At 37.7% G+C, this 15,418-nt stretch overlaps 2 protein-coding genes across 5 annotated transcripts in view; one reads left to right on the forward strand and one right to left on the reverse strand.

The window, feature by feature from the left end:
* The window catches only part of LOC136837042 (superkiller complex protein 3), a 43,500-nt gene extending 41,136 nt beyond the window's left edge, over window positions 1-2,364 (reverse strand). Inside the window, exon 1 of the mRNA XM_067101618.1 lies at window positions 2,161-2,364. The gene's annotated coding sequence lies outside the window, so the exon portion shown is untranslated. The remainder of the gene's footprint in view (window positions 1-2,160) is intronic.
* On the forward strand, window positions 236-12,793 carry LOC136837045 (cystatin-B-like). 4 transcript variants are annotated; one of them, XM_067101622.1, is made up of 4 exons: window positions 236-1,125; window positions 9,286-9,387; window positions 9,801-9,890; window positions 12,430-12,793. In XM_067101622.1, the coding sequence occupies exons 2-4, from the start codon at window positions 9,310-9,312 to the stop codon at window positions 12,544-12,546; spliced, it is 285 nt and encodes a 94-aa protein (XP_066957723.1). In that variant the 5' UTR covers window positions 236-1,125; window positions 9,286-9,309; the 3' UTR covers window positions 12,547-12,793. The 4 variants fall into 4 exon arrangements, with proteins under 4 accessions (XP_066957723.1, XP_066957724.1, XP_066957725.1 ...); XM_067101623.1 differs by having other exon boundaries at window positions 993-1,125; window positions 9,283-9,387; XM_067101624.1 differs by having other exon boundaries at window positions 1,049-1,146.
* Window positions 12,794-15,418: the final 2,625 nt, after the last annotated feature.

The following is a 15,418-nucleotide window of genomic DNA, read 5'->3' on the forward strand; positions in this document are numbered from 1 at the left end:
GTTATCATGTCCTTTAGAGTAAGGAAGTAATGTTAGATTAACAATAAATATAACTTCTTGTAAAGATAGTGAAGACCAACTCAGAATTCCTAAAGGGTTTATTTATTTAAGAGTCAAGTCTATTTTTAACAGTGACAGCCTCAGTAAGGACTGAAATACGATAAATCCTTTTATTCGCCGTTGGCAACTGGTATTTTTGCTTTGGCGGATGCAAGTTTATCAAACGCACATACATACTGTAAACAATAATTTATTGGGTGGCAGTACCTAACTGCGACTCTGATATTAGATTAGGCTTTTTTGTGTTCCGTCCTTACCTGTATAGGAAAACAAATCAATCACAGTTTGGATCTTAACTGATCTTTGATTAAAAAAGTGAGTCTGAATAGCAAATAAATTCGCAAAGGCGAGTAAGTCACGCTCAAATTTTTATCGTATGTCTTCGTTGAGTAACTAGCTTTGTCGTATAAATACTAAAAAACAAACGAATAAATTCTATTTCCAAGCGAAAATGTTGACGACAAATGCACGATCTGCCCTTTGTAATAAATTCGAAGTCAGTGCAACACAACATAAACTTATGATAGCGGATGTCGCAAGTTCTACTGTAGCCTATGTTGTTTTTGGTTTTTGGTTTAACCTTCAATGACAACCTAAATTTCGATATTACTTGCAGTGCTTTTTATAAATTAAATATATTTACAGATGCAAACCATTATAAAAGTTTTATATTGTTTCTATGAAGTCGTATTCAATACGAACTGTTAAAACAAGTTAACGTGGCTTTGCTTAAAGTTTCTAGTTAATTTCGTTGTCGTGCAGTTTTGAAATGAGTAAAGTATTTCTTTCACATACAACTTTCTTTAATTATGTAAGGCATGCAGATAAGCGTATGATATTGCAGTATTCATCTATTAGTACGCAAATGAAAAGCTAAATAAGAAGTCAAGTAGCATTTACTTTGCAAATTTTATTCGTCTGGCAACGCTATACCGGCACCGGCAAGATAACAGGAGTAGTGTGTGCTGGTCACGTCTTGTGCTATAAGAGCGCATTTTAGCCATCCAGTTTCACTTTGCTGTTGGTGCTCTGCAAAACCAAACCTCTTCTTTTGCTTGTAACGCCGTGAGTATTAAACTGGCATAGGTACATATTGCATAGTATCAAAAGTGATTGAATATATAAGGTATCCAAAATAGTAACTGGCAACTTACGGTGTGTCAATACCTCGTGATTTACTAGTTGGTGTAAGTATATAGTAGGCCTAAGTACTGGATTGATATCCTTTTACTAGTTATTTAAAGAATTGCAAGTTTTTATAATATTTGCACCATTCTTTATATCATGTTATTCAAGGAATATTGGTGACAGAGAAGAGAAACTACAATGTTTACTATTTGGCAACTCTGCCAAACTTGACGTCACTCATCGGCCGTCGGTGTGTTTACCCGAGTCTTTAGTTTATAGACAGCAACCTTGATGAGAGAGGAACCGGAAGTAATTTTGTTTTTCGGAATTCATTTGAATTTGTATTATATTTTTGTTTAGAATTTTATTTTATTTACGAAACGAACCTTAAGGCAGGTGAAACTCGGTATTCGTCGCTTTATGACAATCTTTTTATATCATTATTTGCTAAATTGACATCTTTGCAAAAATAAAAAAAAATAAAAATTATTGGAAAGGTCCATGCACTCAATTCATAGTTTGAAATCCAATTTCATTTTGGTTCATGATTTGTTATTTCCCATATTAGGTTATTTATACTAATGTTTGACACATAACAACCTAACTACCCAAGAGTGACTCGTTACATATCTCGTTATTTTTGTTCAAAAGTTTTTTTCATTTTAATCTAAATTATTTTTTGTATTAAACCAAAATTCATAAATTTGTGTCAACAAATATTTATCAAATGCTACATCCCGTTCACATGTTGTATTTTGTTTTATTGTCCAGTGTCATTCAAAAGCTGCTTCTTCAGTCGCGACGACATTACGTGAATACTTGGTACTGTGCTGTTATTTCCTACCCTTACATAAAATTTTCCAACCAAAATTGGAAATTGACGATTCAAAATGTTTCCCGAAAATCTAGATTCCATATAAATGGAGGAGATTTACGTGAGACTTTCAACAAATTATACAGAAGGTGACTAACTCTCGTAAACAAATGATTCCTCCCTGAAGCTTCCAGATGTTGGTGTTGACTCCGATCTAAACAGTCGCACAGCTAATTTAACGGGCTGTTTTTCGTAATCACTCGCATTTGAATATATTTATTTTGTAAATTAGATCATACTCTGATTCAGTTTCACCTAATTTTTCACCAACACACACACATGCATCTGAAATACAGTCTCTATCACTTGGGAAAAAAATCTGAGTTCACCCGAACTCGTTCATTCCGGTTCTAGGCCCATATTCATTCCTTTATTTAAACTGCATTTTTTATCAGTGTTCATTTCATCAAATGATAAAACCGTGGTGATGTTTGTTTTCAATCAGCGCTGATGTTTCTGCATTTGCTTTCAATAATGCTAATTAAGATGTTAAAATCCTTGGTTTGTTGTCAGATTTTTAGTTTTCTGTAAAAGAAAACTATTGAGATGGCTATTTGCCTGTCCGTCCGCACTTTTCCTGTCCGCCCTCAGACCTTAAAACTACTGAGGCTAGAGGGCTGCAAATTGGTATGCTGATCATCCACCCTCCAATGATCAACCATACCAAATTTCACCCTTCTAGCATCAGTAGTTTTTATTTTATTTAAGGTTAAAGTTACCCCTGATCGTGTGTCTGGCACCTATAGCAGCCACCACCGGGCCGTGGCTGAAAGTTACATGGACCGCGGCTAAGAGTTTCATACAGCATTATATGCTGTACAGGAAACTCGATTGCGCCAAAGAAACTTCGGCGCATTTTTTGCTTGTTTACAGGTACTTCGCATGTAGCCTATATACTCTCGCATCTGTGGGACAGAGGATGCGTGACGTCACAGTAGTGGTGAATAATGTTATCTGTGTATGCTCACTGTAACACCTGTTCATTTGCCTCTGTTGAAACCGAATATTAAATCAAACAATCGTCGACCATTTTGTGAAGTCCATTAAGTACAAACAACGAATGCAGAGGTAGTATATATATAATATTATATATATATATATATATATACAGTATAATATATATATATATATATATATAATATTATATATATATATGTATATGTGTGTGTGTTGTATACATATACCTTTTGAATACAGTCTTTCTTCCAGGTAAATTAAATTGACATCCGATGCTCACGTGGCGCTTTTCTAATTTCCTCTATCACTTATTATCTTCAAGAGCAAAACTTTGCAGGGAAATGCGAAAATCTCTTTTATCTTGCTCCATATATATTAATATACACGTCAGTTTCATCCATTAACTTATGGCTGTATTCCAGTGTATAGCGCTACGCCTTGGAAGTCTGTTGTGAGTGAATGGGTGCTAGAAAGTTTTGAATAGAGGCTTTTGGGTTGATGTAGCTAGACTCAGGAAGTGTAATCCCTTCTTAATCGGCGCAGATGGGTTTTTTAGTCACAAGCAAAGTAAGTCTAACTAAATCTACAGTTCGAAAGATACTAGGAGACATCATGGAATTATATGGAGCTATTAATACCGTGTAGGGTCTTTTCACGCAGTTGTATCTTATGCTGTTTTAACTGGTCTTCCAAAGTATTAGAATACCAGAAAAATTATCAACTGGAATAATATTTCCTAGTGTCCTTTAAACTGTAGTTTTATTTCAGATATATTGATTTTAATCATGAACTTGCTAGGCCTTTCTTTCATTGATGGTTACCTGAGATTTCATACCGGCTGCGTCTGTTGTTTAACATTACTGGTGAAGAGACCAATAATGTAGAAAAGGTGTATTGCCAGGAATCTGTAGTACCGAGTACCAGTTCACATACTATTTTTACTGACAACTGCTAACGTCCATGTCGCACTTGCTGCCTTTCTTCAAGGAATTTTCTAAGTATTGGTTTAGAATGGTTTCTTTAAGCCTCTTTGACTGCATTATTGATTGCAACACTGTTTGGTCGGCGATCGAGTGTTGCAGGGTACAAGACAGTCAAATAAATCACGAGTAGAATGTAGTCTACTGTGCAGTGCTAAACATATTTGGCGCCAATTGCTTTACTCTCTAATTGGGCGTTTGCCATATGTTTTATGTAATAAACTCTTAAATTATGTTGTGGGGCATAAGAAAAACTTCGCAGTCAAATCCTAAACAGATGAAATACAAGTAAACTCCGTGAAGTGATGTCATCTCGATTGGTCTAGCTGATCCTGTGACTGTAAGTCATGAGTTCGAACACAACACATGACGTCTCACACTTTTATCGTGTTTCTATTTTTCTTTTCATTTTGCTTTGGTTTTACTGACTGTGCCATTTCTCGCGTATAGAATACAAAATACGTATATTAACTTGGCAGTGAAGTATATCGACTTTCAATTAAGCTACCGCAAGTGTCTTTCCAATGTTTTTGAGGTTGTCATGATAATGAATGTTACCAAAAACATTCGTGTCATCTAGTGGGGCAGAATATCTTCGTTAAATGATCAGAAGCAGGCCTGTTTTTAGCTGTTTTGAATATGAAGTTAATTTTGAATCTGGAACAGATGAGAAGAAACCAGTGCCAAGAAACTTGCTGGACTTACTTATTAGACACATTTAAAGTGCTTATCACTTCCCCTCCGGGAAATGACGTCACATCTTATCTCTGGATTTCCGTTGTTGCCGTCTATTAGGGCATTTGGGATGATCTCGTTTAGGTAGTGGTGCCAGTTTTTGTTTAGAAGATATTAAGAACGCACTCGAAAACAGAAGTACATATTATCTAGTTTATTATGGGGCAACTTACAAACTCGAAAACAGAACGCTTTTCAAAGGAAAGTCACTGAGTGCAATCGACACGATGTCACTGAGAGAGAGAGAGAGAGAGAGAGAGAGAGAGAGAGAGAGAGAGAGAGAGAGAGAGAGAGAGAGGTGGGCGTACACAGTCCTTTGAATAGTATCTCGGTTTCAAGGTTAAATGTACCGCACACTTACTGCAAGCACGACTTCTGTCATTGTTATTACACTGTAATGTTTAGACTCAAATTTGTAAATGTGTTATTTTTAACCACATATAGGTCTAGGTTTGCTTTTGAAAGTCCTCACTCTATGAACTGAATTGAATATAGAGTTTAGGCCAAAGGCCAAGCACTGGGGCAGCTGAGGTCATTCGACGCTGAAAAGAAAATTGACAGTAAAAGGTTTGAAAGGTGTAACAGGAGGAAAACCTCGCAGTTGCAATATGAATCAATTGTTAGGAAAGGGTGGGAAGTAAGATGGAAGAAAGAGAATATGAAAGGAGATACAGTAAAAGGAACGACAGGGGTTGCGGCTAGGGGTCGAAGGCACGCTGCAAAGAACCTTAAGTAATGCCTACAGTGCACAGCGCGAACTGCAATGACAGCACTACCTCCATGCTGTAAAAGCCAACACTTATTGTGATGAGTGGAGTTATTCCAGTGTGAGGCTAAATTCTTTTCAAGTAGATTTTTGTTCACCTGAGGCAAAAGATTGTTAATCAATTTACGGTACAGTGGCGATGCAAAGCTTAGTGACAAAATGTACAAACAAAATGTTCTATTCTCTCTCTCTCTCTCTCTCTCTCTCTCTCTCTCTCTCTCTCTCTCTCTCTCTCTCTCTCTCTCTCTCTTGTAGAACTTGCTCTGCACTTGTAACTAGACCTGAGGAGTTATATGGAACTGATAGGTCTATATGTTTGTGAATTATTTGTGGAAGAAATTTTGTTGAATCTGTTGTTGCTTCAGAATACTTTTTGTTGTTCTTTCTAGAATGCTTTCATATACTAAGCTGTGCAAAAGGTGTGGATTTTTGCTCAATTCTTTTGTATGTAATCAAACGAATGTTTGCGCACTGTCTATCCACCGGAAGTAGACCTAACCGATAGGGCGTGTTGGAATTTATAATTAACGGATCGGCTTATCAGAATGATATTTGACCTCTGTCTCAGTTTCAGAGGTTGGATACGCCCTCTTTTCTTTTCTAATTCGCATTTAACATCCACACTTTACTTCCATTAACAGAAGTTGGCTCGAAAATCCTTTCATCCTTTCCAATCTTGGCTTCCAAAGGCACTTCAAGTTTTTTTTCTAAATTCTTATCGTGTTTCATCTGCTCTTGCCCCCGCAGGGGGGATAGTGCCGTCAATGCACCTCATGCGGTAGGCATCGAAGATGACGTACACAAATGGTACAAAAGCTACTTAGAAAATAGGAAGGTTACAGTGGTTATATCAAATGTGAAATCAGAAAAGAAAGGACTAACAAAGGGAGTGCCCCAAGGCAGCGTTTTGGGTCCACTGCTATTTGGCTTTTACACAATTGAAATATCTAGAATTCTAAATAATCACAAGGTTTTAAGTATAAACTGTATGCTGATGATACTCAGTTCCATTTTCCTGTCGAAACGGTAGAAGACACCATTAGTAAAATTGGTGCAATAATGAAAGATATAAAAAATGGATGTCGGCGAAGAAATTGAAACTTAATGAAGACAAAACTGAGTGTATGCTATTTGGATCTGACAGTGCACTACGAAAATATGAACACTTCAAAAGAATATCTATTGGTTTGTCAACAGTAAATATTGTAGCAGCAGTGAGGAACTGAGGGGTATTTATTGATAATAAATTGTCGATGAAGAACCATATATTGCGTGTTACAAAAACCTGAAACCACCATATTAGAAACATTGCATTTATTAGAAAATACCTAAACGAAGATACTCTGAAAACCAATTTGTAACCAAATACTTTCGAGGCATGACTACTGCAACGTTGTATACTAAGGTCTCTTTAGCTACTACTAAGAAAATTGCAAGGAGTATAAAATAGAGCCGCCAGTTTAATAAAAGGACGACGTTCCCGTGATAGAATAACCCCAGCACTAATTGAGCTACATTGGCTTCCAGTAAAAGCTAGAATATAATGTAAAATACTACTTGGTGCTTAAACGTCTTTAGACCAGAAATGGATATTGTAATCGGACACGCAAGTGAAGCATATAGGCTATATTTGAACCTAAAACAAATTGTAAGTCAGGCGAGAGAGCGTTTGTACAACGCACACCAAAACTGTGCAACAAAATACCGCATGAAGTGAAGAGCATACAAAAAGAATGCAAATTAAAAAGGAACTAAAGACTCTCCTATTCTGCAGGAGCTACGATACTGACGAGAAAACACTAAAAGACAATTATAAAATGTAAGAAACACCATATTTTTAAAACGTACTGAGAGAGAATTATCCCTGTAGAGGGCTGTACATAAAACCAAACAAATTGAACGAAGTGAAGGTATTACTCAAGGTTCTTTGAAGCGTGCCTTCGGCCCCTAGCTGCAACCCCTTTTGTTTCTTGTACTGTACCTCCTTTCATATCCTCTTTCTTCCATCTTCCTTCCCACCCTCTCCTAACAATTGATTCATAGTGCAACTGCTTTGAGGTTTTCCTTGCAAACTTTTTACTGTCAATTTCCGTTTCAGCGTTGAATGACCTCACAAGTCCCAGCGCTTGGCCCTTGGCCTAAATTCTGTATTCAGTTCAATTCAAACACCCACTATCCCCTTATCAGAGGCTCACTTCCCGTCAAACTGTGGTAATGTATGGGTGTAATTTTCTTATCAGCAAAGCGATCACTCTTCAATCCCTGATAACGTATGGACGCCTTGATCTTGTTATATTACACAATGACAATGATGAATAGCCTTGAAAGTCTTACACATAGTTTTATGGTTGCTATTTACCACATTGTTTAAGCTCGTAGATTAGCGTCTAGGGTTATCTCACATTTGACCTGTTTGTGTGTCTGTCTCTCTGTCTGGTATTCTGTGTGATTGTCCATCTTCTGAGGTTAAAGCTTCTAAAGCACAAAGATTGTAATAACTGAAGATAAATTTCAAACTTCATATACTGTATTATCATCTATGGTTGAGGTGTAACCATGTTTTTAATGCTTTGAGTCAAAGGCCAAGACTACACTGATAAGGGTTAAGAAGAAGTTTGCCACTGAGGTTACTAAGCTTCACAAGCACACCTTTGTTTTTTGTTTAATTGCTCATCTAGTGTCTATGTGTGGTAAGAAAAGACCACGCTGGGGCTTTTCTATTAAATCCTATTAAATAACGAGCGTGAGGCTTTATTGAAATGGAGAACTTGTGTAAAACTTTTTTAAAAATGTCATGCTGTATTGGTTATCCAGAGGACTGTAGGTAGGGCATATAAGATTAAATTAGACTATCAAAAATTTTTGTGGTTATAAATAAAAATTATTTCAAGAGGAGGGGGTTGTGAGGACATGAGCTTTTAAGAGAGTAGAAACTTTTCTAAGTTCACTTAATGGCTCTTGAGCCTCCTTGTGACCCATGGCTACTTCAGCCTGAACCTGAAGGGTGTCTTGTACGTAAAATAATTGAACCAAGGAGGAAAAAGCATAAGAAATTAATATTTAGTGTAAATCCCATTCATTTACTGATATATGTACCTCTCTCTCTCTCAGAGAGCGAAAGCAACCTTTTTCACTTCCTTCAGTGTTTCACCTCCAGTCCTCTGGAAGTACTTTGTAATGAGGTACCTACCCCATACCTCCTCCATCATGGCAGTGACCCACAGCAGTTGACTAACTTGCCAGGTACATACTTCATATCTTATTTCAACAGAGGCATCATGGATTTTTCAGAAAACGAACTTATATTCTAACCATCTTTGTGGATTGACCATTTGTCTCGCTGGTTATGCAAAGTTTTATATATATATATATATATATATATATATATATATATATATATATATATATATATATATATATATATATATATAATATATATATGATTTTTTTTATCACACCGTGATTTATATACTATCATGAAGCTACAAATGTCGCTTAATATCAAATCCACACTGCCTCGGGAATATCCTCTCTATTGATAGCTCAGTGCCGGTCCATTTATCACTTATAAATTCCCCTTCGGTTGATAATTCCCCATCGGCGATATTCCCGAGGCAGTGTGGATTTGATATTGCGACATTTGTAGCTTTATGATTATATATATATATATATATATATATATATATATATATATATATATATATATATATATATATATATATATATAGTACATGGATGTGTTAATAGTGGACAGATTAACTAAGAAAAGAATCTCTACCCAGCAGACTTTCCTTGAAAGACCAGCCAAGATGATGTGCGGAGGAGCTTCTGAAACCAAACCTGCCAGCGAGGAGATCCAGGCCGTTATGAATGAAGTCAGGGCAGCCGTGAGTTTTCTAAAAGTTTTCTTTTGATTTTGGGCGAAACGGAGGTTATTGATAAGTGTAGTTTTTTTTCCAGCAGAGGATGTGTTGTTATTGTTAGTACTATAAGCTGTTGTAGTTGCTGAATAGAGGGGACTTTTTTGGGCAGAATTAGTGTTGGTAGTATGAAAGTAGAGTTAGATTGAATCGAATTGTTTGAGTTCCGTACAAGAAAGCAAAGTACTGCTGTAAAATTTTACTGTGTTAAAGAGAGAGAGAGAGAGAGAGAGAGAGAGAGAGAGAGAGAGAGAGAGAGAGAGAGAGAGGCGTTTATATCTGGCTGTGTCTACCAGAGGGTGTTAGATGGGCGTAGAATTTCTTTTGCCTTCCTCCAGAAGGTCAATTATAATTGTATATTTTCTTCTTTTCAATTTCAGGTCGAGGAGAAGGTCGGCTTCACTCTCTCCAAGTACGAACTGATCTCTTACAAAACGCAGGTTGTGGCCGGGACGAACTTCTTTGCGAAGGTGAGGCCATGTTGTACTTCGTACAGGAACAGTACGTGTATAGTCCTGGTATAGCTTTCGTTAGACGCTTAAACGCGTGGCAGTAACATGCCTCTGTGTGGCTGGTCATCGATCACTTAATTTGGGCATTGTGGGTTTTGGTCAGTACTTGGATAGGTTCTCAACTTAACCTCATTCATTACTGTATACATAGCCCAAATATGCATACAGATCAAGCGCCTCTTTTGTTTCCATAGTAACATTATACATACTTTCTCACTTTCAGTAGTTTCTGCTATTTCTGTTCATTATTACTATCACTACTGAAATCTTTTGCGAAGAGCTATCGTTCCCCTCATTCGTCTGTTAATTCATTTTCTCATCCCATAAATTTGCACCCACATCAAATTTCCTGTCTGATCACTTATCTCACCCCTTCCAAGGAGGCATAACACCCTTATCAGAGCCACTTGTACATCCAACCAGGCACTCTCCTTATTCTAACAAGCACTTTGGTTCCATCATAAAAAAAAGTTCTGATCACTCTCAACCACTTATCAGCTATGCCACAATTCCTGAACATTGGAGACCTCCTTCCTTCAGAAGGAGAAGGCCTTAATCACCTGGCTTGTGGGGTTGTCTTTGCACAGTAATTGTTGTAGTGGCTGAGATTTTCCTTGAAACAGCTCAAGCTTGTGTCGTACTTGGGCCTGAGGTTTGAGACTTTCATGCTACTGTTGTCAGCTGCTCCCGAAGCTTTGCCGTGATGTCTTGATTGCCTGGTGACTCAAAGTGGTTATCATTTCACTAACTTCACTATTTAATATTCACCCTGAATACTCTTCGGATATTTGTAACTTTATTTTCTGTCAGCCTCTTCTTATTTCAGTTGATTCATTGTTATAACTCATAAGCACCATAAAATTTTAAGTTGCTTAATTTCCCTTAGTTTGATTTATTTTCGCTTTATTTCTTTTGAATTCCTTTTGTGTTTCTATCACTCTGTCAGTATGCTATTATACTTATGATTTATTTTATTTTTCTCAATATTTCATATGAAACCACTTTATAGTTATTCAAGATCAGTTTTTACTCTCTTCAATAACTTTTTTTGTACTTTTCAGTTCAACTTAGATTTTTTAATCAACTTTTTACTTTGTCCATCATAATCAGTAACCCATCTTTTTTTTTTTTACAAAATAATTAGTCAGTAGATAAATAGGACCCACCAGAAGATAGGAAGCCGTTTTAAACACAAACAGATCTTCAGTACGATAAATTGGTAAGATGAAAATGATCATGTTCGACGAGCGAAAAATTATTCAATAAAAACAAGAAGGTAATCGTTACCGTGCCACCCCTTCTTCACCATCCCACCATATCGCATGAATTAACTTCTTATTTAACGAATAAAATTATGATCCATACTCAAACCAAAATCAGCACACCGTGCATGCAGACATATACTGTACAAGCAAAGAGCATATCAGACGAATTAGATAAACATAATTAGAGTAGACACACTGATAATAATTATATGAAGACCTGCAAACTTTTTTTTTTTTTTTTTTTTTTTTTTACAAACGTTCACTGAGATGATACAACATTCATGGCAGTCTTGCGGCACCCCAATTCAGAGAATCACTGAGCCTTCGAGAACTTGAAAATGTAATGAAAATGCAGCCTCTTCTTCTTCTTTCGACCTCGTGATGAGAAGAATTTTACGATTCAGGATCTCTATAGCAATAAAGTGTCTTTATTTTACTTCTCGCAGTCGACGTGATAACATTGAAGCCTACATTAATCGCTGGACTGATGAGCTTAAATAATTCGCTTTATGGCAGTTAGCTATCTTATAATCATCATGTGAATGCGCTAGCTGATTCTTCACTGGTGTTAGAATATTCATGAAGCAAAATCGAAATTCGAGAAAGTCGGGAGCACCAGAATTCGCTAACGAGATTAACTGCGATAAAAAGAAGCTCAAAAAGTATTATTAAAGGTGCATTGGTTAAAATTAAAAGTATTATTAAAGATGCATGGTTAAAATGAATGCAGTTTCAAGCACTTCCAAAACTTAGCAATGTTTTAGTCTGACAAAATCACTTTGAAAATGTTGTGGTGAAAATATTCTGCACGAAGCCACTGACTTACAAACACAAGTGAACTGGCTACCTTGTAGTTTTGCTCGCCATAAAAATATGTAGATATTAATTTAATCATTTTTAACAGAGAGCATCTATTTCATGCTCTTCTGCTTGCAATCACAGACATACAAGCACAAGTGAATTGGCTACCAAATGATTTGCTCACCATAAAAATAGTGATAATCTATAATAATAAACTCTTGTTTGTCCTCCCCCGAGTGAGAATAGGGGAGGTATGACACAGCCACCCACCCCCCTACAAACCTGTTTGTCCGCCCCGGGTGGGGGTGGGGTAGGTAGGGGTCAAGCTCGTAATGTAAATAATTTACAACAGATAGCCTCTATTTCGTGCTCGTCCTCACGAAACCACTGACATACAAACGCAAGTAAACTGGCTACCGTGTGTTTTGCAGATCGACCTCGGCGACACCCATGTTCACGCGAGAGTGTACCGAAACCTGCAGGGGGAGATTTCCCTCCACAGCGTACAGCATCCCAAGGTCCTGGAAGATGACATTGAGTATTTCTAAGATGAGTTCGAAGATGACACACGCTTCGTCTCAAGTCGCCGATGGTCTTCAGGTGGAGAATTCAATGCTATTTATCTATATTTGTTTCAGATCATCTAGTTTTTGTTGCTTTGTTTCGAAATAGTATTTTTGGGCATTCATGAATCAATGTGGTAGGTTTGCACACGTTTTGATAAGAAAGCGCACCAGTTGTGGGCTCCAAAAATTCACTTTTTGTTATTTTCAGTAAAAATTTTGAGATCGAAAAGTATTTCTCAGTCTCCTTTTGTGTGGATGCTTCATCGTCTGTGACAGAGTAAGATGAAATTTAAATAATTTTCCATTTTTCCCGGGAGCAAATTTCTTATTCCTGAAAACGAAGTCGCAGAAATTCTAAATGACTGCAAAATCAAATCACTGGAAGCGTTGCAAAAAAAGACAGACACTGAAAGGCGCGAAGTTATGGCAACAGACCCCAAGTACCTTTAGTGGCGTCGCGCAAAAACGTTTTTTTCTGGCGTCTTGAACTGACGAGAAGACGTTCTTTAAGGTGGTGTCTCACAGGCACGAACGCGTGTGTCTAAAGTTTTGTCACCAGCAGTAGTTGCTTATTGCCTGGAAACTTCCAAAGTGGGTGACCACCCGCAGAGGGTTTTACTGTACTGCTGTTTACCTGGCCGCACAGATCCATGTGGTATCCATTTAGGTTACAAGTAGCCAAAAGATTAATATGCTCTTGGAAGTGCTTGCTGTCTTACTTTTCTGGAATCCATTGTAGATGGCTCCATTCAAACTCCCCCGAAGTGGAAGGACGGAAATACAGATTGTTGTGAGTCAAGTTTGGGTGTCACTATAGACAGATCTTTTGGCTCCCGCGCTGAAGCCCACAAGTACTGCCCAACATAATTCCTTTCGTGTACTGTTTTATCATTGGCAACATGGTCTGTGGAGGAAGCAGACAGGTAATTAAGGCAAAAGTCCCATGGACATCACTAAATATGACTGTCTTGACAAGCTCCCTCAAAATTTCCCTTTGCTCTCTGCAGAGACTGATGATTGCTTCGCTACTTGGTTGTCTGTTGGGTTTCTCTTCCATATGTTGGCGAACTGGAGAATTCGGTCTTCATCAACTGACTTGTTTTTAATTTCTCATTCCAGATAAAGATTTTTTGCAATTCTGATCATACTTTATGCGGTGCACTGTAGGCATTACTTAAGGTTCATTGCGGCGTGCCTTTGGCCCCTGGCTGCAACCCCTTTCGTTCCTTTTACTATACCTCTTTTCATATTCTTGTTCTTCCATCTTATTTTCCATCCTCTCCTAACAACTGATTCATAGTGCAAGTGCGAGGTTTTCCTCCTTTTACACCGCTCAGACTTTTGCTGTCAATTTCCGTTTCAGCACTGAATGACCTCAGTGCTTGGCCTTTGGCCTAAATTCTGTATTCAGCTCAGTTCAAGTCATGTCATAAAATCATGGAACTTCAGAAATTTAATCTAGGTGCAAATACATTTTTATTTTTAAGCAAGCCGACATGAGTCTCCTTTCATAGTTTTTTTATTTATTTTTTTTTTTTTATCTTAAGGCCGCCACTAACGTCCAGTTATACCTGCGCAGTTTTGCTTGCACAGGCATAACTGAACGTTAGTGGGTTCAGTTTTGCCTGCACAGGCCGACTGTGCAGGCGTAACCGCGCAGGTATAACTGAGCGTTAGTGGCGGCCTTGACTTGTTTAATCTTTACTTCTGAGTTTCGTTTTCTGAGCTGGGCTGCTTTCCTTATTGGGATCCTTGGGTTTGCAGTGTTCTGCTTTTACAACAAGGGTTGCAGCTTGGCTAATAATCTTAATAACCATACATGCATATTCAAAACTACTTGTAATTGATCACTGTAAGAATTAGTAGCAGTGTAAGTTTTCACTTATGGTACAGCATTTTTGAAACATGGCCTGGGAGTTGTGAAGTATATCTCGTTTCTATATTGATCTCGTTAGTCCTTCTTTGTCCATAATCACCTTGGATGATGCCTGAACCAAATGTTTGCAACCATCAGCAAATATATTCCCTATCTCGTATTCCTCTCCTAAGCCATATAGTCTCATGATGTTTACTTTGCCTCCCTTTACCCATCTATACATTCATATCACCCGTGACTACAGTAGCTTCATTGATTCATACTGCTTTAGAGCTCTATCATGTTATTTTTAAAAAGCACCTAGTATTTCATCATCAGCATTTGTAGATAGAGCAAACTCTTGTATATATTACATCCATCTCTCTGCTGTTGCCACCTCACTTCTACTAGTCCTAGGAGGTTTATCTTTATCCTTTTCCCCTCTGGTTGCTTTACAAATACTTCTATTCCAGTTTAGCGTTTAAACATTCCATGAAGCTATTTATAAACATTCGGAATTGCTCACGTTCTCTTGATGATAGTTAGTCAATACCTGACACACATTGCTCTCTTGACTGGGCACAAAATTTTCAGTAGTTTTACTACTTCTCCCCTTTGACACTGCTTCCCTTATTACTTCCTTCTTGCCTGTCCGTTACACATGGTAATGGCACCACTCTTATACCGAGTAGACTGACCAAATACTTTATGCTTGCCAAACTTATCCTGAGTGAATCACACACCTTTACTATCGCCCAGTACTGCCGTTGGCCTACATTGGTTCATACCCCAGTTCTGCTGCTCTAGTCTTCTGTCTTACCCAAGACATCTACACTCATCTAGTTTTGCCCATCAGCCAAGAGGGATTTCTGGGATAGGGGGTCACAGCTGTAGGGAAATATTTGGAGCCATAACTGCGCGCTAGATATACTGTGTCCTAGCATGAGAATCCAGTTCTAGGGACTGATTTTCATATCAGGAATTGCATCTTCACTGATG

Source organism: Macrobrachium rosenbergii, chromosome 57 (genome assembly GCF_040412425.1).
Source record: "Macrobrachium rosenbergii isolate ZJJX-2024 chromosome 57, ASM4041242v1, whole genome shotgun sequence".
In the NCBI taxonomy this organism is placed as follows: Eukaryota; Metazoa; Arthropoda; class Malacostraca; order Decapoda; family Palaemonidae; genus Macrobrachium; species Macrobrachium rosenbergii.

Excerpts from the sequence above, each read along its gene's own strand:
- LOC136837045 (XM_067101622.1), top strand. The coding sequence starts at position 9,310 with ATGATGTGCGGAGGAGCTTCTGAAACCAAACCTGCCAGCGAGGAGATC. Across the intron at positions 9,388-9,800 it reads TGAATGAAGTCAGGGCAGCC|GTCGAGGAGAAGGTCGGCTT; the intron begins GTGAGTTTTCTA and ends TTTCAATTTCAG. Across the intron at positions 9,891-12,429 it reads GGACGAACTTCTTTGCGAAG|ATCGACCTCGGCGACACCCA; the intron begins GTGAGGCCATGT and ends TGTGTTTTGCAG.